This window comes from Muscardinus avellanarius, assembly GCF_963383645.1.
Source record: "Muscardinus avellanarius genome assembly, chromosome: 18".
Classification (NCBI taxonomy): domain Eukaryota; kingdom Metazoa; phylum Chordata; class Mammalia; order Rodentia; family Gliridae; genus Muscardinus; species Muscardinus avellanarius.
This window is the reverse complement of record NC_137804.1, coordinates 50,796,512-50,819,981: the sequence shown is the minus strand read 5'-3', so window position 1 is coordinate 50,819,981 and position 23,470 is coordinate 50,796,512. Positions and strand designations below refer to the sequence as shown.

The following is a 23,470-nucleotide window of genomic DNA, read 5'->3' as shown; positions in this document are numbered from 1 at the left end:
CAATTGGAAAGAGCAAACACTCATTTGTAAATGTGACCCAGAGGTAATGCAACATGTGGTGGGGCGCAGGCTGAGAAGCCAGTATGGTGGCCGGCACCGGCCTAGCCCACATCCATGCTGGGTCCTTGGCTTGCTTTGGGCTCCGGGCGCCAGGTGGGGTGGCCAGCCGCCTCCGCCAAGGTCGCCCAGCCTCCCGCCTCGTCCTTGCAGCGCCCAAGGCAGAGAGCGAGGCGCCCTCGCCCGCCTCCTCGCACCACAGCAGCACGCAGCCGGCCTCGCTGGAGGGCAAGCGCACGCCGCAGGGCAGCCAGAACTCGCTCAACACGGTCAGCTCGGGCAGCGGCAGCACCAGCGGCATCGGCAGCGGCGGCGGCGGGGGCAGCGCGGTGGTCAGCGCCGTGGCCAGCGCCCTGCAGCCCTATGATGTGGAGATTCGGCGCGGCGAGAGTGAGGGCTTCGGCTTCGTCATCGTGTCCTCGGTGAGCAGGCCCGAGGCGGGCACGACCTTCGGTGAGTTTGGGACCAGGGATGCTTGGGATGCTTGGGCGCGGTCTCTTGGGCAGTGAAAGTCTTCCCTGGGATAGAGTTGCTCTGGGAGATTTTACCCTTCTGAAGGTTGAGGAGGGTTTTTTTTTTTTTTTTAAATCCTTTCAGCTTGCTTCTAAATGTGCGATCCGACTTCAGGCGTCCCTGAGATTCACACGAGATTTGAATAGCAATCTTGACAGTACAAAGTATCTGAAAATTTTGCCAGAGAAAGACTTTGGAAAGGTCCAGAGTAGGATATCATTAATAGCAACACCCTCAGCCAAGGTTTGTAAAAGGGGGATGAGGAGCCAGGCGTGGTGGCTCAGGCCTCTCATCCCAGTACTTGGGAGGCTGAGACAGGAGGATCACAGGTTCAAGGCCAGCTTTGGCAATTTAGTGAGACCCTCAGCTAATGAGCAGGACCCTGTTTCAGAATAAAGAATAAAAAGAGCCAGAGGTGTAGTTCAGAGTAGAACATCAGTGGGTTCAATCTCCAGTATTCCCAAACAAAAGCATAAGGTTATAAAACATACCTAGAGGTGTGTGGAGAAAATATCACAGCGACGAGCTTCTCACCTGTCTGTGGCCCTCCTCTGCCCGTATCTGAATGCTTAACATTTCTGAGTAACATGCTCCCTGTTGCTTGACTAAGAATCTGGCCGCAGCCTGGATTCAGGGACATATTCAGATGCTGGGAGTTCCAGCAAACTATGGAGAAACACAAGCGTCACCTCTCCAAGTCTTCACTCCTGATGTAGGATCAAAGCAGCAGACACCCAGAGGAGTCTAGAACTAGTCCTTTGTGGTACAGTTTTTCTTATTATCACGGTGGCTTATAGACAGACACCCCCCAAAGTGAGCCACCTTCCCGACTGCGTAAAGCGCCCTTTGTCCTCTCCCACGCACCTGCGTGAGTTCACGTGGAGTATGACCGAAGAAGGGAAGTGTGCTACCCAGGCTTTGACGCTGGCCCCAAATGACCTGACCACGTGGTATCTGATGGCCAGTGGCCCAGGTCACTCGCCAGCTAGGCTCCCCTTAGCATTCTGAGCCAGTAAAACTCACTTTGCCTCTCGATAGTCTTGGTAAGTCGCTTCCTGCTATTGCTATCTTGCTCCCTAAGTATTATCTTCAGAAGGGGCCACTTAGCCAGGCCTACGCACGTGTGGCTTCAGTAACAAAACACTCATCACTAACAGAGCTTTTGCAAGCTACATTAATAAAACGATCATAGCATGTTCCAGATGGATAAACTGACACCAAAAGTGTTTGTCTGCTTTTTAATTAGTTTTTGGGACTTTTCTGCATATTTTTTTTAAGAACTCGGTGTGAGGGAACACACTTGTCATCCTAATATTTGGGAGGCTGGGACTGGAGGATGGCGGTTTTGAGGTCAGTCTCAGCAACTTAGACCCTCAGCTACTTAGCAAGACCCTGTTTCAAAATAAAAAGTAGAGCGGGGTATATAGCTCATAGGTAGACTGCCCCTGGGTTCAATCCTTAGCACTACAATAAATACATGAATAGGAGGGAAAGGAACCTCAGGGGGTTTCTTCAGACCTGCAGTTTGACTGTCCCCGGTCCCTTGAGATGTGGCTCTTATCTACTTCAGAATTCTCACTTTCAGTTTTTAAAAAGAAAGACCAGATGTCTGGTGGCGGGCTATGTGTTGAATAATGAATACTGAATATTTTCACAGTCTCTTCTTTGATCATTTTTCTTTGGTTCTTACAATCAACACATTAAACTTCCCCGAATACCTTGCACGGGACTTCTGGGGTGTGGGCGCTTTCCTTAGACCTGATTTTTTGACACCTCTGTTGAGGGAGCTGTCCCCGGAGAGAGCTAAACTTAAAAGCCCTTGCACTGGAGTCTGGCGCCTCCCTGGACACCTCTCTGTCCAATTCCCACAGTTTCTGTTCTTTTTTTAAAGTCTTCAGCTTTGCCATCGCATCCAATGACAAATGCAGGCAGATCTGCCGAGTTAGAGTTAGATCTGTCATTTAGATTTCGGGTCTGAACCAGAGTGGGGAAGAGCCTGCTCAGTGCACTTTAATAGCTGCTGTGTTAATTCTGCCCCCTTTCCAAGAGGCAGCTCAACAGCCTGTCTTTATGGTTCCCAGAAAGACAAATTCTCCCGGTAGATGAACGTGCTTTGGAAACACTGGAACCCAGTCTCCAATTCCTTACAACTCCACCAGTCCTCACCGCCAATTTCACACCTTTTTGTAGAGGTTAGCAGTGACACGAAATGGCTCAGAGTACAGAATAAACCAACCTCAAGTGCCCTTCTCCTGGTCTTTGGTATCGTGTATGTGCAATGGCTAACGCTGAGATGATTAAAGGAATCGGGCTGAGGAATAACTTGATCCGAACTTTGGATCACAGTCCTCGGCCTGAATAGGTACCAGCTGTTCATATTCCTTTAAGAGCCTTTTGTGAAGCAGGGGGCTGACTTCAGAGCTAATGAGCCCGTGGGGCCCTGCCCTGAAAGCGCAGATGAGCTGATTGAGCAAAGGTCATGTAATGAAAAATAAGTGTGAGGGTTGGGCACTTCCCTGGCTCATCTCTTGTAATTACGTCCTTTTTCTAACACTTTTATTACTCTGAATAGAAGGCAGAGAGCGTGGGCCCATTAGATATTTTCACATGGAATTCTTGGTACTATTAGACTCTTCAGCCTCCTAAGAAAGCCATTGATTATTCTTCTAAATGGAGAAAGTTCAAGACGCCAGCAGAAGCGTGGTACCCATGCTTGAAGTAAGGGTACCACGGAATGAGGAGAGCGCTATCCCCACCCTGGGCTTCATGTTGGCAGTCCCTAAATAAGCCAACAGCGAGTGATTTGGGGGTCCTTGAGACTTTGAAGTTACCAGATAACCCAAATTTTCTCCATGTTTTTGGGAGGAAAGCTAGGGTGTCCCTGATTTGAATCAGGAAGGGGCTCAGCCGTGAACGCCAGGGTCCACCAGTAGCCACGTAGACAGACACCCTGAGTAACTGCCAATGTTTTGACCGTCGGCACTGAGCGCTCCTTTAATAACGTTTGCTTGATGCTCTAATTAATTAACACTTAACCTTCTCTTTCCCTTTTCAACCCTTTTTCTCCTCCCTCTACTATATTCCCACGTAACTTTAAAAAAAAAAACACCTTAAAATTCAATATCAAAGCAGGCAATGCAAGTGTGGCTATGCCTCACAAAATAGGTCGGATTATTGACGGCAGTCCTGCTGACCGCTGCGGCAAGCTGAAAGTAGGTGACCGGATCCTGGCAGTGAATGGGTGTTCCATCACCAACAAATCCCACTCAGACATTGTCAACCTCATCAAGGAAGCAGGAAACACAGTCACCCTCCGCATCATTCCTGGGGATGGTAAAGTATACCATTATATATCTCTCTCCTCTTTCATCTCTTCCATCTCTCTCTCTCTCTCTCTCTCTCTCTCTCTCTCTCTCCTCCCTCCCTCCCTCCCTCCCTCCCTCCCTCCTGTTAATGGAGTGGAATGGTACTGATTAAGAGGCAGCTTTGTCCAGTCGAACTGAACATACCTATCAAAGAAACATGATCCAGGTGTGGTGGCACAAGCATATAATCCCAGTACTTAGAAGAGTGAGACAGAAGGATTGCAGGTTCAAGGCCAGACTTAGCAATTGAGTGAGGTCCTTAACAACTTAGGGAGACCATGTTTCTAAAAAAAAAAAAATCAAAAAGAGCTGGGAACTGTACCTCATCCTCTTATCGAATTAAGCCTCTAGCCCTGTGACCCTGACTTGCTACAGACAGAAAAATTCCAGAAAACCTTCAACCTCCCCCAGTTTATGTTGCTTTCCCCAGTTTGTCTTCAAAACTATAGAACAGTTTTAACACCGGCAAGAAGGAATGCCCAAAGATGTAACTGAAATAGCATAAATGATTTCTTAAATGTAATGGTATATTATGCTAGTATCACAAAACCTACCCATTCGCAATGCAAGCCAATATTGTGTTTTTAGAAGTACGTTAATGTATTGACTTTTTTAAGTAAGGAGATGATCTTGTGTTTTGTGCCTACTTGATTTGTCCCAGATTTTTAAATGTGGATGAAGAAAGAATTGTCTTTATTTTTTTATATGTTATATCTACATCAAACTTGGCCTATTCTTGTATGCCGGTTTGCTTGACTAGTTAAATTAAAATCTATGGTTCTTTCACTCCAGGGACAGTTGGGGGACATTTGTCGGTATCTACTGTGGGTGCTAAGTATCACCTAGGGGGTGAAGCCAGGGATGCTCCCAAACATCCCACAGCCCTCAGAACCTCTCCCACAACCCAGTCACCTAGTGCAAAGTATCAGTATTCATTTCCTTATTCATAAGTTGTGAATACAAAATTGATATGCTAATATCAATAAGTATAGATTGCTTGGGATGTAAATCCTGAGTATTGATTTCATTTTAATTCAAACTTGTCCCTGGGAGAAAAGTAATACTTGTCTGTCTTTTTTTCATTTTTTCCATTCATGTTATAAAATACATGTTCTAAAAGTCAATGAGTTTTTCCCAAGAAAAAATGTTGGTAGCCTGATAAAAATTCTATGCCATAGATCTGAAAAGTAAGAAAATGAGAATTGTATCTGGAAGTCATTCTCCAAATGAATATTTTTATATACTAATTCTTAGAAAGTGAGTCTTAGTGTTCAATATTTGATTGTTGTAGCCAGAAGAAGTAAGCACAAAACTAAAGAGTAAATATTTGAAAATTATTTATCATAAGAGCTGAGAACTTTGTGCCCAAAATACCCCATACCAATTGTGGAGGGAAAAAATAGCTCCTTGAATGATGGTCCACTTCACCCTCTTTCAAGTGCATGGTTGGTAATTTACCATCTGGTCTGGAGTCCTTTCCACCAATTTAACCGCTCTGGAAAGCTATTACAATTTACAGAAATGATCACAAGATGATGGGACGTAGGTCCTTAATGGAAAAGATGAATGAAACCAGAGTAATGAAGTGAGAAATGGTCCAGAGCCACATGTGGGATATAATGCCAGACATGTCTATCTATATGCCATGATTTAAAAAAATCCAAGAAGACACAGAAACTGAGTTGTTGGTTCTGTATTGTTCAGTCTTAATATGACAATAAGCATGTCCTAGAAGGGAAAGGAAAAAATAATTCTTCTTGAAGGAAGGAGATAGAAAAAGAGTTAAAGACAGAAAAGATGGCAGACATTCTAGTGTATACCTGTAACTTCAATACTTGAGAGGCTGAGATGGGAGGATTGCAAGTGTGAAGCACAGTGACTTAGTGAGATTGTTTCAAAGTAAAAATACTTTCTACCTCTGTAGCTCAGAGGTAGAATGCCCCTGGGTTCAATCCACAGTACCACACTTACACAAAAAATTTTTAAAGACATACATATGCAGAAGCAACTTAAACCACAGTACACACACTGGGTGTTAATAAAGTACACTTTCCCCTCCACAATTGGTATGGGATGCTTTTGGTACAAAGTTCTCTGCTTTTAACAATGAATGGTTTTCAAATATTTATTGTTTGGTTTTTGCATTTAGGAAAGCATCAGATCTTGAACCCCAAGGCTCACTTTCTAGTAATTAGTATATACAAATGTTAAAATATAAAATTCCAGTAGATATATATATATATATATATATATATGTAAAATTTGGGCCAAAATCCATGTGCTTCTTTGGTTAGAACAGAAACACAGAGTGGTACATCTAGTGGAGGACTGATCTGTGTTTTAGGGCAATATGTTCTACTGGGGATGTGATTTCATCCCAAATGTTTGCGCAGATCATTGCCATGGTAACAGAACTCTGCCAGTGACTAAGTGTCCGGGCCCAGGTGAAGGGAATCACATCTGGGAATCACATCTGGCAGAGGTGCCTGCATGATGCCCATCTATAAGGAGCTGCAAATTGCCTCCTTGGGAATTAGAGCTGAAGCCGGAGAGTTAGATTTCTGGAGAGATGGTTGAGTGATCCTGGAGAATTTTGTAAACACCTCAGAGACAAAGGGCAACCACTACGGTCTGAGGAGGAGAAAATCTTGCCCGGCTCGCCTGCAGTGAGTAGAGGGCTCCAGGCTCCTTCAGCTCCTTCATTCTGATATTTGTTTCCTCAAGTTGCCCAGGACCCAGTTGCATCTACAGAAGGCTGAGGCTCTTAGCCGACAGGTGCTAAGCTCTTAAGCTCACTGCGTGTGAGGTGCTCTTCTCAGAAGCTCCGAGAGGTGTTTCAGACAGATGTGCAGTGCAGGAAACACCTCCGAAGCCACCTGGCTCTCGTCTCATCGATTGCACATCCTGTCTCCACTTCCCCTTCTCTTTAGTTTTTCCCACTCTTCTTCCCCCGCTTCTTTCTCACCTCCCAACAAAGCTCCAAACCAAGACTTCCTTCTAGTTGGAATTCTTAGGCAGCTGCTGCAAGGCCGGCCTTCACAGATGTTGGGCAGATGTTTATGTCTTTATAATTTGGAGCCAGGGTGGGAGGCCAGATGGGGACAGAATGTTTTCTCCTTTGAAATATGGACAAGGGATAAGAAATCTGTTATAGCAGCACAGAAAGGCCTAAAGAATACTTGAACAAGCCAGGCATGGTGGCACACGCTTGTAATCCTAGTACTTGGAAGGCTGAGATAGGAGGATCACAGATTCAAGGCCAGGCTAGGCAACTTAGTGAGGCCCTCCGCAACTTAGCAAGCCCCTACTTCAAATAAATAAATAAACATTATAAAAAGGGCAGGGGGGATAACTAAGAGATAGAATGATCCTGGTCAACCCCCAGGTTGTGTGTGTGTGTGTGTGTGTGTGTATGCAATATATATGTGCATATATACATATACTGAATCTGATTCAGAATCTGATCGTCAACTTTGACAATCAAAAGACAAGGCCCACTTATATGGAAATGTCCGTGCATCCCAGGTGGGAGTAAGACTTCGGTCAGAGCAGTCCCAGGCTGAGCCAGGCTACTAGAATCAATTTCAAGCTAATGAAAGTATATGAGGTTAAAAATGTATTGTTTAATTGTGGGCTTCCGTTTCTACTTCAGTTCCCTCCACGTCAGTGTTTGCTCTTGTAGCAGGTGGAGATTGGCAACATAGATGCTCCTATGTCTTTGGGGAAGGCAAAGGACTATGAAAAGTCCTTCAAAACTTCTCACGTGTTTGTGGGGTTCAAATTTTCCAATGTTGCCTTTGGATATTTCTTGCTTATGTGGTTGCACATTAAAGTATTTCTGGAAGAAGTGATTGAATCCTCTGTGACTTGCTTGGCCTTTCACGTGGAGTCTGTGAGGAAGGCTAAGAATATTAACATGGGAATAAGGTCAAAACTGTCATCACCGTCGCAGAGATGCAGAGATAGGTCAAAACCCAAGGTGAAGGGTCCTAGTGGAGAGCAAGTACCCCGACTCAAAACAGCCTGGTGACAGTGCCTTGAGAGATAGACTCTGTGGAAACATGACTGTTTTGGGAAGTGCAATAATCCTGATTTCTACTCCTCTGGGAGAGCTAAAGTACACATAAACATTGTTTAATTAAGGATATGAGCCAGGCATCATAGCGCACACCTTTAATCTCAGTACTTGGGAGGCTGGGACAGGAAGATCACAGCTTAGCGTCCAACCTCAGCAGCATAGCAAGACCCTCTGCAACTTAGTGAGACCCTGTTTTCTAATAAAGTAGGGTTGGGAGTGTAGCTCAGTGGGAGATTGCTCCTGGGTTCAATCCCCAGAACCACAAATCAAATAAAGGATGTGTGGAGTACCTTCTGGAATTATCATAAAAATACCCAATTGGCCCATCTGCCTTGCAGTTTTACAACTCAAATACACAAACACTCCTCTATAATATCACTGCTGGAGGGCAGGGAGACTCCTCTTGTTTCAGGTCCTACTTTTCTCTATTATAAAGGGCAAATTTTGCTTTGAGGATAGAGCCATAAATTTTTTATAACAGCCTTCATCTCCATATTTTAAAAAGTTAGCATTTCAGTAGATGCGATCTTGGTTTAACTCCAAATGAAAACTTAAAAGTTTACAGACAATTATAACTGTATTGATATTCTAAAAGCATACTGGAAATTGAGGGCATGCTAAAAAATATTTTGGTGCCCTGAAAATGGTCCATGGAATCCAGCCATCGATGTAGGGTCTTTGTATTTTAATTGGTCTGTGGAACTGCTTATTGAAGTTGGTGGTATTTATGCAGTGGACTACAAACATTGCTCAAATGGAAGGAATGTATCCATCAAGTATGATTTCCTTGATGCAAGCATATAATTCCCATGTACACAGAATAAAAGTGAATTGCCAGGCAGGCCCCAGGTTTAATTCCCAGCACCTCCACTTGCTGCCTGGGTGACCATGGATATATTCTCCATCTTCTTTGTGCCTCAGTTTCCCCATCTGTAAGCTGGGGCAGGACGCACAACTGTAGTAGCGGGTCGTAAGAATCACATGAAGTAGTCCATGTGGTCGTGGACCTAGCCCAGCGCTTGCTTGGCACTCTAGAGTGGTCTGTAAATGGTGGCTGTTTATAAATTCTTTAAAAATGAGGAAAATTCAGTAAGCTCTGGTGTATAGATAGTGGTTCATTAAAAAAAAAGATAATGAGGAAAATTCAGTGAGCTCAAATAGACATTAGCATATTAAATGTTAATTTTTTAAATGCCTAAAGTTAAGCTTCAGCCCCCAAAAGATTTGCATGTAAATATAATTGGGGAAAATAGTAAATGAAGGGTAGGAAAATTAATAAAGGCACTGCTTTTATGTGTAATGAGTGGTTATCTGTTATATTTCATCAAACCATGAAAGCAACAGAAATATAATAACTGAGAATAGAATTGGATCTTCCTAGAATATTCCTGCTACCAACAACTCTAAAAGAGAGCCTCTGCACAATTCAGCAATTTTAATCACTTTAATTACAAGGAGATATTCTTTTTTAGTATCCTGATTATGATTTCCCCATGGCCCAAACAATCTTGTGATTTCCCAGAGAGTCTCCATAAAATGAATTTTCATGAGCAGGGTGGAGTTTGTTAAAGGGCCAGTGTGTGCATTTGTGAAAGTCTGGGAGAGTCACAGGTCCTGGCCGTGCAGTGTATCCGTCCTGGTACTGACACAGCAGATGAGCTTCATGAAACATCACTTAGACTTGTCACCCTACTTTGCCAGCCAGCTGCTCTTGAATAGGAGTGATAAGGAGCTAGTGTTCCTCGGAAGGCTCCGGGAAACACTTATAATAATAGTCACGAAGGTGTGCTAATGATATGCCTTTAAAATCTTATAATAAATGTCAAGTGTACAGCAGTCGTTTTGAGCATAACTTATGCCCCAGGCTCTATCCCAGACAATTTCCTCACACACTGCTGTCATTCCCCTGTGCACAAGAAGGAAGCGAGTCACTGGGTGTTTGCCTAAGTCCTATCCAGTAAGCTGCAGAACTACAGGGTGCAAAGCAAAGTCATCATCTTGCCGGGCGTGGTGGCGCACGCTTGTCATCCCCGCACTTGGGAGGCAGAGACAGGAGGATCGCGCAGGTTTGAAGCCAGCCGCGCGCGCTGGCTTAGGAGACCCTGTTTGCAAATAAAAATGTAAAAATAGGTCTGGGAGTGTAGCCCGGACGTAGAAGGGCTTCCAGGAACCCCAGTACCACCAAAAAAAAAAAAAAAAAGCAAAGTCATCTGACCCCAGAATCTCACTTTATGAGTTCTGGACTGCCCTGTCGCAATGAGCTGGAGCACCTGCTCCCCGATTCAAGGGGTTCCAGGCACTTTGCCTCATAGATGCTGAGGAGTTCAGGCAAACAACAAAATAGACACGGACGGAAACAGTCCCCTTCGCTGCACCCATTCATTCCCAAACTCAATTGACAGTAGGTCCTTTGCCCTAGAGCCTGTAGAAATGGTTGGGAAGAGTGTGCGGAAACATGAAGAGGACTCTATAAAACAATTGTCTTGTTCTAGATACGTTTTCTTCTTCATCTTGGGCCTTGGCTATAAAAAAATAATGGGCTTCAATGTTGGGAAAATATACTGTTAAAATTCTATCTAGTGCCCTCTTCTTATAGAGAATGTAAATAACCTAAGGAAGTTCTGATGGTAATAAATAAAAAGTCATAATAGTAGTAAAGGCCAGAGCCGCAGTTGGTGTGTCCCAGGGGCTCACTCCTTGGCCACTATGATAGTCTTATCTTCTCATCCATGAGAAGGGATTTACTGTTGACCCCTTTACCAGATGGAAAAAATAAGGCACGCAGCTAGCGAGCAGGGAAAAGGAGGTTTAAATCTGGGTCTGAATCTCAAGCCCACACGTTTAACCACTGTGTGTAGTAACAGTAAAATTACAGGAAGCCACCCAAGGCGAGCAGTGTCCTTGGAACTTAAAATGGAAGAGAGACTGCAAACAGTTGGGTAAGACTGAGGCTCTCACTATCATGGAAAGAGTCCCAGTTGTTCACTTTGGAATATCTAAAGTATTTTCCCATAAAAGCTTGTTTTGCCTGATGGGCAGACATAGGTATTCAACAAATATGAAGTTCGTACTATGAATCATAGGATTCATGGAATCTTCTAGACTTCAAGGTACACTGTGAATGGGCATTTCCGGGCCAATCTTAGGATTTAACCATCAGTGATCATTTTCTTGATTAGAAGTTATTGGCCAAGTTCCAAAGACTATGGCTTGCACAAGTACCTTGATCTTAATAGAGAAATGAGTAGTAAAAGAACATATAACCATTATTAATTTTTTGGTGGTACCGGGGTTCCTGGAAACCCTGCTACCTCCAGGCTGCACTCCTAGACCTATTTTTATATTATTTTTATTTGGAAACTGGGTCTCTTAAGTCAGCAAGGCTGACTTCGAACCTGTGCGATCCTCCTGTCTCCGCCTCCCAAGCGTGGGGATTACAAGCGCGCGCCACCACGCTCAGCTTATAACTATTATTATATGAATGCAACTTAGTGAGACTCTGCTTCAAATTAGAACAAAAAATAGGGTATAAATCAGAGGTAGAAGGCCCCTGGGTTCAAGCCCCGTATCACAAAAATAAAATAAAAAATGTAATACATGTATGTGGGTACAGTCTATAGTTCTATTTCCAGATTCTAGTCTCCAAACTTCTAGAGATTAATAAAGTTGCTTACGAATGTGATTAGTGGAAAAGCAAGTCAATTTACAGAAGAATATAATCAATCATGTTCATTACCTTAAGGCGGCTTTATGATTTATACAACTTATATTTACAAACTCCAGTTCTTCTGATGCAAGTGTTGACATGAATCCTTCAGGAGTTCAGTATTTTCAGTTGTGCTCCACTCAAAGGAGTGGTGTAGGAGAATGCAGCTATTACTTGTGTGTGTTTAATAAGATGTTAGCACACTCGCGATTTTAACATTCACACGAGGAAACCAAGCCGACTCGCTACCCTGCCAGAAAATGGCAGGAGGTGTTAGCACAGACGTTTATCACCAGCCCGTAGATGCTGTGAAGTAACTCCAGTGTGGCGGCGTTTTGACAAGACCGTCACCTTTCGGTGGCAGGGGAGACACACCTGTGTGGGCTGTCATTTTAGAGCAGTACTTTCTGGAAAAAATGATCTCGTTCATTCGTGGGACTGTCTGGCGGGGAGGAGGGTCCTGGGGGCGGGGCACACTCCACCTCCATCAGAGAAGACCTCAGAATGGCTCGTTAAACTCCTGCTCACTGAGAAGTTTGAGGCAAATTGTTGGAAGTGAGCACAGAGAAGTGAGATTTGCCGTCTAGATCCAGGGCTTCTGCTCCCCTCCCAGCTGGGCAGTGTTGTCACTCAGACTCTCCTTTCCTTGTGCTCCGTCCCGCAGAGTCCTCCAACGCCACCTTGCTGACCAACGCGGAGAAGATCGCCACCATCACCACCACACACACCCCTCCTCAGCAAGGGGCTCAGGAGGCAAGGTCAGAGGGGTTTCAGGTCCTTTTGCTAGGTGAAAGGGAAGAGAGCCGCTCTCGGCATGACTGCGAGTCTTCTGATTCTTTCTCGGTTTCGCCCTGGGTTGCTGTTATATGTATTTCTCTCTCTCTGGCAGGAATACCACCAAACCAAAGCCGGAATCTCAGTTCGAGTTCAAAGCTCCCCAGGCTACACAGGTGAGGGCCCTTTCTCCTCTCTTCTGTGTACGAGGCTCATTCCCTTCCACCTTTCTGAAGCTATTTTTGTGAGGTTTTCTAAAGAGGCATCTTTATTTATTTATTTATTTATTTTGGTGGTACTGGGGTTCCTGGAAGCCCTTCTACCTCCGGGCTACACTCCCAGACCTATTTTATATTTTTACTTGGAAACAGGGTCTCTTACGCCAGCGCGGCTGGCTTCGAACCTGCGCGATCCTCCTGTCTCCGCCTCCCAAGCGCGGGGATTACAAGCGTGCGCCACCACGCCCGGCTAAAGAGGCATCTTTAAATAACCTTTTGTGCAGTGATTTACCAACTATGCACTCACATTGATTGTTTAGAAAATGGCAATTTATTTTGCTACCTTAGAAATATATTCCTAGATATCCTTATTCCTAGAGGGGAAAAAAAAATCCCAAAATGAAAAGCTGTCACAAGCATCAGTGATCAGAGAAAATGCAATTCAGCTAATGTTTATCTCTTGGTAGTTTTCAAAAATGTATTTTTATCAAGAAAATACCTTTTTTGACAAGGTGTTTCTTGGGCTTGTGAATTTCAGGTGAGACCCATAGAAGAAGATACTTGTGCCTCAGAATGGCAAAGAAGGGTATACAATGATTCCTGGTGAAACAGATTTAGGGGTGGTGCAAAGAGAGGGTGTGTGTGTGGGGTGTGGGGTGTGTGTGTGTGTGTGTGTGTGTGTGTGTGTGTTACTTGAGATAAAACCCAGGAGCATTCTACTTGTTAGCTGTGCCTTCAGCCCTATTTTTTTTATTCTTTATTTTGAAACAGGGTCTCACTGAGTTGCAAAGGACCTCACTAATCAGTAGCTGAGGCTGTCAGTGAACCGTGACCCTCCTGTCTCAGCCTCCCAAATGCTGGGATTGTAAGCATGAGCCATCATGCCTGGCTGAGAACTTTCTTTACCAGCCTCCTTGTTGCCTTCAGTTGTCCATTTTTGATTTTCCCCAAACAAAAAGGGAAGTCCTTGCCAGGCCATAGAGGTGGGTGTTGATACCCTAAAGCTGGGCATGGTTGACACTTACCAGGCAGAGGTCAAGGAAGCTCACATTCCACAACAGATGGGTGGTATGTAATGAACAACTTTCCTGCTCTGAACACACACCGCAGCCCCTCAGCTGGAGCTGAATACATACATGTACATAGAAATACTTGTGCATGTTTCAGGTTCTGAGTTTCCAGCTTCTGATGTAATGAGGATTGACGAAGATGATTAGCAAACAATTAAGAGTCGCCAAGAGGGGGCCAGGGGCTGACGGTCCCTCTGCCAAAGCAACAGAATACAGGGTGCATGGGGGAAAGGTGACGGGGATGTGTGCGGACATGAAGTTCTCTCGGAATGACCACACTGAATTTCTTTGAACAGGAGCAAGACTTCTACACTGTGGAACTGGAAAGAGGAGCCAAGGGCTTTGGCTTCAGTCTTCGAGGGGGCCGAGAGTATAACATGGACCTCTATGTTTTGCGCTTGGCCGAGGATGGCCCTGCGGAAAGGTGTGGGAAGATGCGGGTAAGTGCAGAAGGAAGCAAACACCTGCAGGGACTTCTTGACATTCGTGGTTAGAATGAACACTCGTGCTTATGGGGTGTGTGTGTGTGTGTGTGTGTGTGTGTGTGTGTGTAATAAGGGACTGGGCCCATAGGCACTCTGCTTTGCCTCCGAGGTACACCCCCAGTGCTGTTTTATTTTTTATTTTGAAACTGGATGTAAGTTGCTGAGGCTGGCCTTGAGCCTTTGGTCCTCCTGTCTCAGCCCCCTGAGTACTGGGATCACAGGGGTGCACCAGCACACCCAGTTGAGACTGACCTTTTCTACAGCTATCTAGACACTCTAAATGCATGCTTTCCATCCTGTGTTGCTGTATTTTCTTGTTGTTTTCCTAAAGCATTGTCAATTGCAGCTGCTAAAGTTAGGTGAATTTCTGGGCGTGAGTGCAGGGTTGAAACTATTTACAAGTGTATTAAAATAGCTATCTTCTTAAGGCCATTTGCATAGTCTCTGCTCAATCACAGGAGCGGACAGGTCAGTTCTCAGGAATTCCTGGGTGCTGCAGGATGGGTAGAGAGCAGGAGAGTCGTAGCCCTACACGTGCTGGATGGTGAGCTCCGTTCATCCCCTAGCCAGTCACCTGCTGTCCTTCCCCAGCCTCAGAAGTGGCCAGCCGACCCTGACCGAGCAGAGGGCAGCTACTACTTAACACTGATATTCAGGACTCCTCTGCAGTCACTGAGACAGCAGATAATAAGGACATGAATGCTAAAAGCTCACTCTGCTGTCTGACAGCTGTTTCTGTGGATGAATGTGTCACCCTCTGGGTAGTTTAGATGATTAAGATAAATCATACGCATAAGCAAGTACCACAGATGGAGGCACATGTATGAGAAGCCATCCAGAACAAAGTAAAAAAAATCAAGTGTCAGGCATAGTGGTGCACACTTGTAATCCCAGTACTTGGGAAGCTTTTGAGAAAGGAGGATCCCAGGATTGAGGCCAGCTTCAGCAATTTAGTGAGCCCCTCTTCAGCTTCCTGGTCTTCCTGCCTCAGCTTCCCAAGTACTGGATTACTACAACCAGCTTAAGGCATAATTTTAAATTATTAGTCTCTTCAGACTAAAATGTTAAAAGATTTTTCTTAACTGAGAAAGAATATGTAAGAGTGTGGTTTCAGAATATTAAAGTGAAAAATGGCACATACATGTAAAAATATAATTCCTAGGATTAAATAGTGTACCATCTCGTATATCCTTCCTCTTTGTGTATACATGGGCTTATAAAAGGACAGATGCACTGTGGTATATATATTCCTTTGTTTGAGTTGTACAGGATGTGCTTTCTCTTGTCTCATCATTTACAAAAGCTTCCGATTGAATGAATTATCATCAGCACGACCTTATATAATGGTGCACAGCCCACAGGACACTGCCCACTATGATCCTCCCAGCTTGAAAGAAGTAGTGTTGCTTCTGGCTCCTTCTAAAGACCTGCAAGTGGACTGGACCCAGGAAGCTGAGGGCCTAGCAAGACCCCTTAGCTAACGAGTTAAGATGGAAACATGGCTTTAGACTCCAAAGTCAGTGCTCTCCTTTTCTTCCTTCTGAAGTAGAAGCTCACAGGAGCACCAGTGTGGCCCATTTTGTTCACTCTTTCTTGCCTGATGCCTAGAATAGAGGCTGACTTAGGGAGTGCCAGGACCGCGTTCTCGAATGAAGGCACCTGTAGAAGGTTTGCTGCTGAATTCGTGCACATGGTTTCAGCCCTCCTGGGCTGTCTACTAGAGTATCCCATTATCTTGGGATTCCACAGGGCAGTATTACACAGCTTTCCGTCACTGGGACAAAACACCTGAGAAAATGAACTTAGGAGGAGGAAAGGGGAAGGCATGATGGTGCACACCCATAATCCCAGTACAGTACTGGGAAGGTTGAGATGGGAGGATTGCAGGCTTTAGGCCAGACTTGGCAACTTTAGCAAGACTCTTTTCCAAGATAAAAGATAAAAAAGACTGGGTAGGTAAAATGCCCCTGGGTTCTGTCTCCAATTACCCCGCCCAAAAAAAAAAAACCAAAAACAAAAAAAACAAAAAAACGGGAAGAAAGGTTTGTTTGGGCTCATAGCTTCAGAGGTGTCCACTCATGGTCCGTCATCTGTGTTGTTTTGGGCCTGTGGCAAGGCAGGATGTCATGGCTGGGAGCATGCGTTAGAGCAAAGCTGCCCCCCTCATGGTGTGTGGGGGGTGGTAGACAGAAAAGGAAGAAAGGAAAGGGCTGGGTCCCAATATCCCCCTCATGGGCAGGCCTCCGATATCTGGCCTTCTTCTAGGCCCACCTCCCAAAGATCCCACCACTTCCCAGTAGTGCCACAGGCCGGGGACCAAACCTCAACACCAACACATGGGCCTTTGGGGACACTTTCCAATGAAAGCAGGCAGCTCACAGCATGTCTCAGTGAGCAAGCAACAGAACAAAGGGGGGCAAGTAAGAGGGGCAGGACTGTTCTGCCACCTAATCTTTGAACTGACATCTGGTCATGTTTACCATCGTCTGTTGGTTAAAAGTGAGCCACTAGTTTCACTCCATGTTCAAAGCAAAGGAGTTCACACAGAGATGGGACCGGACAGGGAGGCAGGAACTCTTTTTATTTTTTTGGTACTGGGGATTGAATCCTGGGTCCCATCAAGTTGCTGAGGGCGTCACTGAGTTGCTGAGGCTGGCCTTGAACCTGCATTCCTCCTGTCTCAGCCTCCCACGCACTGGGATTACAGGTATGCACCACCATGCCTGGCACAAGCTGGGAGCTTTGGGAGCCACTCTGGAAGTGATTCGTTACATCCCTTTCCCTTATTTTTTTTTCCTGTAGCACTTAATATTATTTAGTAATCCTATCCCACCAGGGTAAGATTTCTGTTTGCTTTCTGTCAATGCTGAATCCTGAGCCATAGAAAATTTACTGAACCGTGCCTAATAAATATTTGGTGAATCGATGGGTAAAAGAAGCTTAAATGGAATGGGCCTCCGGAGCCGACGAAGACCTCTTGTGACCTTCTTACTCTGTTCTCTCCTGCCTCGGCAGATTGGTGACGAAATTCTAGAAATCAACGGTGAGACCACCAAGAACATGAAGCATGCTCGGGCCATAGAACTGATTAAGAACGGTGGCCGAAGAGTTCGTCTGTTTCTGAGGCGGGGAGACGGCTCAGTCCCAGAATATGGTGGGTCAAACTATGAAAACATTCCTTCCTTCCCTGGCATGACTCCATGACTCTGTTTGCAGAGTGAGCGGCAGCAGGAAGTCCTTTTCGTTCCCCCTATCCACCAGTGTCTTACCAGCCTCTCGCACCATGTGACTCTCTGCCTCGCTTGTCCTGAAATCTCTCCACATTTCATCCTTTTGCTTGCTTACGTGGACTGGGGCGTGGCCTAAGACAAGATCGTATAGCCCCCTTTCTGATAATCAGAGAGAACGTTCTGTCTAGTCCGACCAAGAGCGAAGGAATGTTCATTTGAACTGTGCCAAACTTTCTCAGATCCAATCGTTAGCACAAAATGACTATATCCTCCTTTTAAGAAGCAGGAAAGCAGGTTTCCTGAGTGATATGTTGAGGCACAATATATATTTTTTCTTTGTCGGTTACTTGATGTCTTTATTTAAGAGGCGTGAAATTTCAAGACGATTTGGGGGCTTTGCTTACCTCCTTTATGCTCTGTATACAAAAATTTTCCATCCCCGCACTGGTCTCTTACCCCAGATCAGACACCTGAGCCCACTACTGTCAAACAAACAGAAACTGTTGATATATTAGCCATATGTTTCTACGTGTAAAGGATGAACTAGCTCCCCAGTGCTCCTCTGAGGGAACATGTATACTATACCTTTCCTATGCGGAAAGCCAGGTTATGCGTAGGGTTCCTTTGTCATATCTTTAAGCGTGATTTGAGTACACAGCAAATGGTCTTTACATAGCTTAGTGCTCTGAGGGCAAAACGTTGTATATTGTAATAATTATGTCCTATTTATTTGAGATTCTTGTTTAAAATTTAAAGGAAAAAAAACAAAAACAAAAACAAAAAGGAAGCTATGCCCTAGATGTAGGGATTTTTTTCCCAACCAAAGGTCTACAAAAGTTTCTATCGAAACTGTGATTGAATGGTCCCTGTATACACTGGTCCCCTTTATTAGGGATTTATCTGTTATCACCCTCTTTTCCCGAAAGTCATTCTGCACAACTGCTTTTTGGACTTGGTTCAGATGTAGCTCAAGGAGGACAGCCCCGTGCAGGGCAGCCTTCCCAGGTGCTGGACGTTGGTACAGGTGCACAATTCCAGGGGCCGAGGGGAGGGGAAGGGGGCGCCAGAGAGGCCCCTTTAGGCATGGCCAGCCACAGGTGAATGTCGCTGAGATGCCATGGCCGCGCACTGTACTGAACTCTGACTGTCGGGTGTGTCGATGCCACCGAAGCCGTGTAACATGTGTCCCTTTTCTGTCTTCCCTATGCTTCTGTCGGATGTGATATTTCATTTGAGAGTCATCATCAGTAACCTGTGTACCTTCTCCAAACCTATGTCTGTTGCACTGAGGATGAAAATCCAACACTAACAAATGTTCTTTGGGCTAAAAATAAAGATGGTTCACATACCCAATTTTCTAAAACAACAACAAAAAAGAGGTTGAACATGCCAGGGTTGTGCTTGCTGTAATGTTTCCATGCATCGTTTGGACTAAATCTCCTCTAATTCTATTGATTAGAGTCACAAAAGGGTTATAACATGTTAAGTTCCAATATTTTTCTGACTCGATTGGAACCTGCTTCTCTGTGAGGCTATTTTTGTAATGAGTTTTTTGTACTTAATTTAACTGCCGCGGTCTTGGGGCGGGGTTGGGGGGGGGGACTTGGTTCTTTTGTTGTTTATTGTTAATGCTCTCCTATGCCAGCCTGTCATTGTTTCGGTTGTTTGAAAAAAAAAAAACACAAAGCAAAACAAAACAAAACAAAAAAACCACAAAAGGATGCATCTGTTGTCTGGGTCTGGAGTTACCTTCTGGCTGTCTAAAGATGTTACGTTCCAATTGCGGTCTCTGCAGCCTTATCTGAGTGTTGCCTTAGACTGTCTCACTGGACAAATAAACTCTCTTTGCCCTATGTTAACAAATGCAGATTAATTTTTTCTTTCCTCCTTGTTATAGGGAATCTAAATGTTCAACTTTTTCTCTTTCTCTTTCTCTCTCTCTCTGACTGTTCTTGGTGCTGGGCCTCCCTTCTACAGCGATGATACGTCCTAATATCGCTGCATGTATGAGAAATGAAAAGCTCGGGGAGGCTTGCTTCTACCTTATGGGCCATAATCAAACTACGGTTTGTAGCTCAATCAATACTAGGTGTTTCTGTGCTGTGGCCTAATTTCCTCATTGCTTCTGCTTAGCTCTATTTTGATATGTTTGGCAATTCATTCTGAGCACCCTGCGTTCTTTGAATTGTAAGTACAACTCTGACCCTGTCAAAGTGTTGCTCTCCCTTGTCTTAAAAGCAGGCGTAAGAACCCAAGGTTAGATTTAGAATGGTGACCTAGGAATCGTCCCTTGCCAGAATGTCAGAAGGACTGATTTTCATGTAGTAGCCCACCAGCTTTCAGAAAGAATCAGCCTTACACCACAGAGCTCTAACCCAGGCAGACAGGCCTTTGCTAGACAAGGAAGAGACTTCCCGGGTGTTCAGGCATCTCTGGCATACTCTCTCCCACTGGCCCCATCCAGGTCACAGCCTGTTTCTGGAACTGAGGTCTGACTGACATGGAGCCACACCCACTCCTTTTTATAGTTGATTTTGCACAAATGGAAGAGTTGAATGGTTGCCCTAGAGATTTTGTGCCCCCAAAATATTTACTATCTGGCCCTTTAGAAAAACTTGGCTAATCCCTGCTTTAGGTTATATTCCTGCTTTTTTATTTATTTTTTTTAAGTCACTCTGGGTTTTGGGGCAATCCTTCATGAAACAGATTAATTGCTTAATACAGACTTGTTGCTTCATGAAAGTTTTTTGTTTTTTTGTTTTTTTTGTTTTTTTCTGTACTGGGGGGATTGAACCCAAGGGCCCTCTAGCACTAAGCTATATCTCCGGTCGTTTTTAAAAATTTGAGACAGGGTCTCACTAAATTCCTGAGGCTACCTTCCAACCTGTGACACTCCTGTCTCATCTTCCCAAGTACTGGGATTACAGGTGGGTGCCACCGCACCTAGTTTCATGAAAGATCTTGCCCTAGTGACTTTCTGTCACATGAGCCTATCTTTCAAATAGCAGCATAGCATTTCAGGCACCCATATTGTATTGGGTTTAATTGCAGCAAAATATCGCTGCTTTCTAAAGAACTCTCATGAACTCCCGATGCAGTCTAAGCCACTTGTAGTATCATTTCAAATGGGAGTGGTCCTGGGCTACCCTGCTTCCAAATCTGTAACTCTGGATGGTGTAAGCAGTAGTCCAGTGACTCTCCAGCGCCTATGTATCATTACAGCTGCTGCATGTATCCTAAGGAAGAAGTGCCTTTAAACCTAAAGATTTTATGAGATGCCACTAGTTGCAAATGCGTAGCTAACAACCTCTCCCCCTTTATCAGAAAACGCTGCATTAAAAAAAATAGTAATTCCTGCTGGGCGTGGTGGCGCACGCTTGTAATCCCCGCGCTTGGGAGGCGGAGACAGGAGGATCGTACAGGTTTGAAGCCAGCCGCACTGGCTTAAGAGATCCTGTTGCCAATTTTTTTTTAAAAAAGTATAAGATAGGTCTGGGAGTGTAGCCCGGAGGTAGAAGGGTTTCCAGGAACCCCAGTACCAACCCCCCCAAAAAAAAGTAATTCCTTATTTTTGAATTTACACTCAAGTAGTTGACTAACGCACAAAATAGTTGACTATCGCCCACAAAAACACCTGTTAGTTTGTCAGTCAACAACCAGGCCGATGTGTGGCACCATCATCCCCTTTGCCCAACACCCTGAATTTCTTTTTCTTTTTTCTTTTTTTTTTTAAGTAGGATGCTTTGAATATGGTAAAACTTAAGTCTTCAGCGTACAGGGCTGTGGACTTCACACCTCCATATCGCATGCATTTAAATCACCACCCAGATAGGCCAGATTGTTTCTGCTCCCCAGAGAGCATCCCTGGTGCCCCTCCAGGTCAATACCTAGATTAGCTGTAAGCCAATCAAAGCAGTTATCCTTTGAAGGGGGCGGGGCGGGGCAGGGCAGAGGGGCTGATGGCTGAGGACCAGCAAGGGATGGGAAAGGCGGAGAAGCGTGGGGGCCCTAGCCAGACGACTCGGGGTGTGCCTTCACCGCCTCCCATCATGGCCGCTGCGGGAAACCCGTCCCTGATCCGCCCTGAGCATGGCGACCGGCCGCACGCTCCACTCCTCGGGCCTGGTCCGCACCCTCCCTAGTTGCAGCTGTACTGACTTACCCGAGGGGCCCTGGCCGCTTTAACAGTTGTGTGTCCGTCGTGACTAATGGGCCGTGGGGGGCGCGGGCCGGGGCGACCACGTTCCTCGCACCGACTCTAGCTGTGCTTTACTCTCTCCCGGCAGACCCCAGCGGCGACCGGAACGGCGCCTCCGGCGGTGCACAAGGCCTTCCGGAAGTGAGGGCCGCCGCGCCGGAAGTGCGGGCCGCCGCGCCGGAAGTGAGGGCCGCCGCGCCGGAAGTGAGGGCCTCCGCGCCGCGCGGCCGCGCGCATCCTTCCTCGGAGCCCACGCCGCACGCGGACGTCCACCAATCATCGCAGCCCGGGGAGAGGCGGGCGCATGCGCGGGAGGCGGCGGCCGGCGGCGGCGGCGGGAATCGGGAGCGTGGCCGGCGGTCCGGCGAGCATCACACCTGGAACGGCACCTCCCGGAGGCCCGACGGCGGCAGCGCGGGCCGCGCCCATGAGCGGACCCCCGACGGCGGCGATGGCGCCCGCAGCGCCGACAACACCCTGGAGCGCGGGCCGCGGCCCGGGCGGCGGCGCGAGGCCTCCCCCGACGGCGGCCGGCGCCTGAGGTCGCCCGGCCGGCGCCGCAGGTCTCTGGAGCGGCTCCCCGAGCCCCGCAGGTCCCCGGAGCGCAGGGCCAAGTCCAGCGACCGCCGGCGGGCCCGGTCCCCAGAGCGCAGGCGCGAGCGCTCCCTGGACAAGAAGGGCCGCGAGGACCGGGGTGGCGGCCCCCGCGACCCCCGAGACCGGGACCCCGACCCCGCCGCCGGCAGGAGTGCCAGGAGCCACGCCGCGGAGCAGAGGAGGCGACCCTACAAAGAATGTAGCACCGACCTCAGCATCTGAGACCCAGCCCGCATCCCCAGTCAGGAAGGTCACGGACAGACCTGCACAGATTTTATAGTTTCTTACCCGACGATGACGACGACGACGAAGCATCCGCGACACATCCGGCGATCCTATGAATAGCGACGAACATTTTATGCATTTGAAATCATAAGAAGAAGGAGGAAAAAAAAAATATATATATATATGAAAAGTGTTGTGCCTGATGTATCATATTAAAAGAAAGTATTTTTAAATGCATACTTTTTGGGAAATTATTTGCCAAATACTGGCCCAAAGGGATATAAATTGTGTTTCTACGTCAAGTGTAGAATTGTCAAGACTCGTTCCCTCTTTTTGGGCACTCTTTTTTTTTTTTTTTTTTTTCTCTCCTGGTTAAATGGGGCTGTTGGTCATTTTTCTCTTAAGGGAAAAAATTAACTTGAGACTTAATGTAGTGATGTAGTGCTATACTGTAGACAGGAGTTTTGTTTTTTAAAGCAAGGAGCAAAAAGGCAAACTTCTATTTGTAAGAACTGAGAGCCTTTGGGGATGGATTAGGATTGCCAACGATCCTAAAATTAAGCAAACTGTATGACAAGACTACTATTGCGAATGAAGGATATTTATAGCTAAACCGCGCAGCACAAAGAAATTTTATGTCCTTGAGTCATAATTGGTTGGGAGAAAACAGTAACTCTCCCTGGCCCAGGAAGGTGGAGAGAAGAGGTTGGCTGCCATTACCCCAATACAGCCGAAGCACAGGTTGCCAGGTTCATTAGCATCTCTGCCATCCACTATGATTGCCTTCGAGGCAGCACCATCTCAGCTGTTGCTCAACTAGGAGAAGGAGCCGACAACAGACACCTTCTGTGTTGTCTGATGTGTGGTCTGATCTGAAGCTGAATAGGAGATGGAATGTAGGAGCGAATCCCCAACACAGAAAAGTGCAGCCTCCCCCTTTGCATAAGCCCATGA

General features: G+C 46.0%; 1 protein-coding gene across 1 annotated transcript in view; it reads left to right on the top strand.

Moving 5' to 3' along the window:
* Positions 1–22,513, top strand: part of MAGI1 (membrane associated guanylate kinase, WW and PDZ domain containing 1) — a gene marked incomplete at both ends in the record, with an annotated part of 524,358 nt that extends 501,845 nt beyond the window's left edge. Inside the window, 7 exons of the mRNA XM_080715588.1 lie at positions 211–510; positions 3,736–3,903; positions 12,384–12,477; positions 12,609–12,669; positions 14,078–14,221; positions 17,282–17,420; positions 21,783–22,513. Of these exons, the coding sequence (XP_080571714.1) occupies positions 211–510; positions 3,736–3,903; positions 12,384–12,477; positions 12,609–12,669; positions 14,078–14,221; positions 17,282–17,420; positions 21,783–22,513 (1,637 nt within the window). The remainder of the gene's footprint in view (positions 1–210; positions 511–3,735; positions 3,904–12,383; positions 12,478–12,608; positions 12,670–14,077; positions 14,222–17,281; positions 17,421–21,782) is intronic.
* Positions 22,514–23,470: the final 957 nt, after the last annotated feature.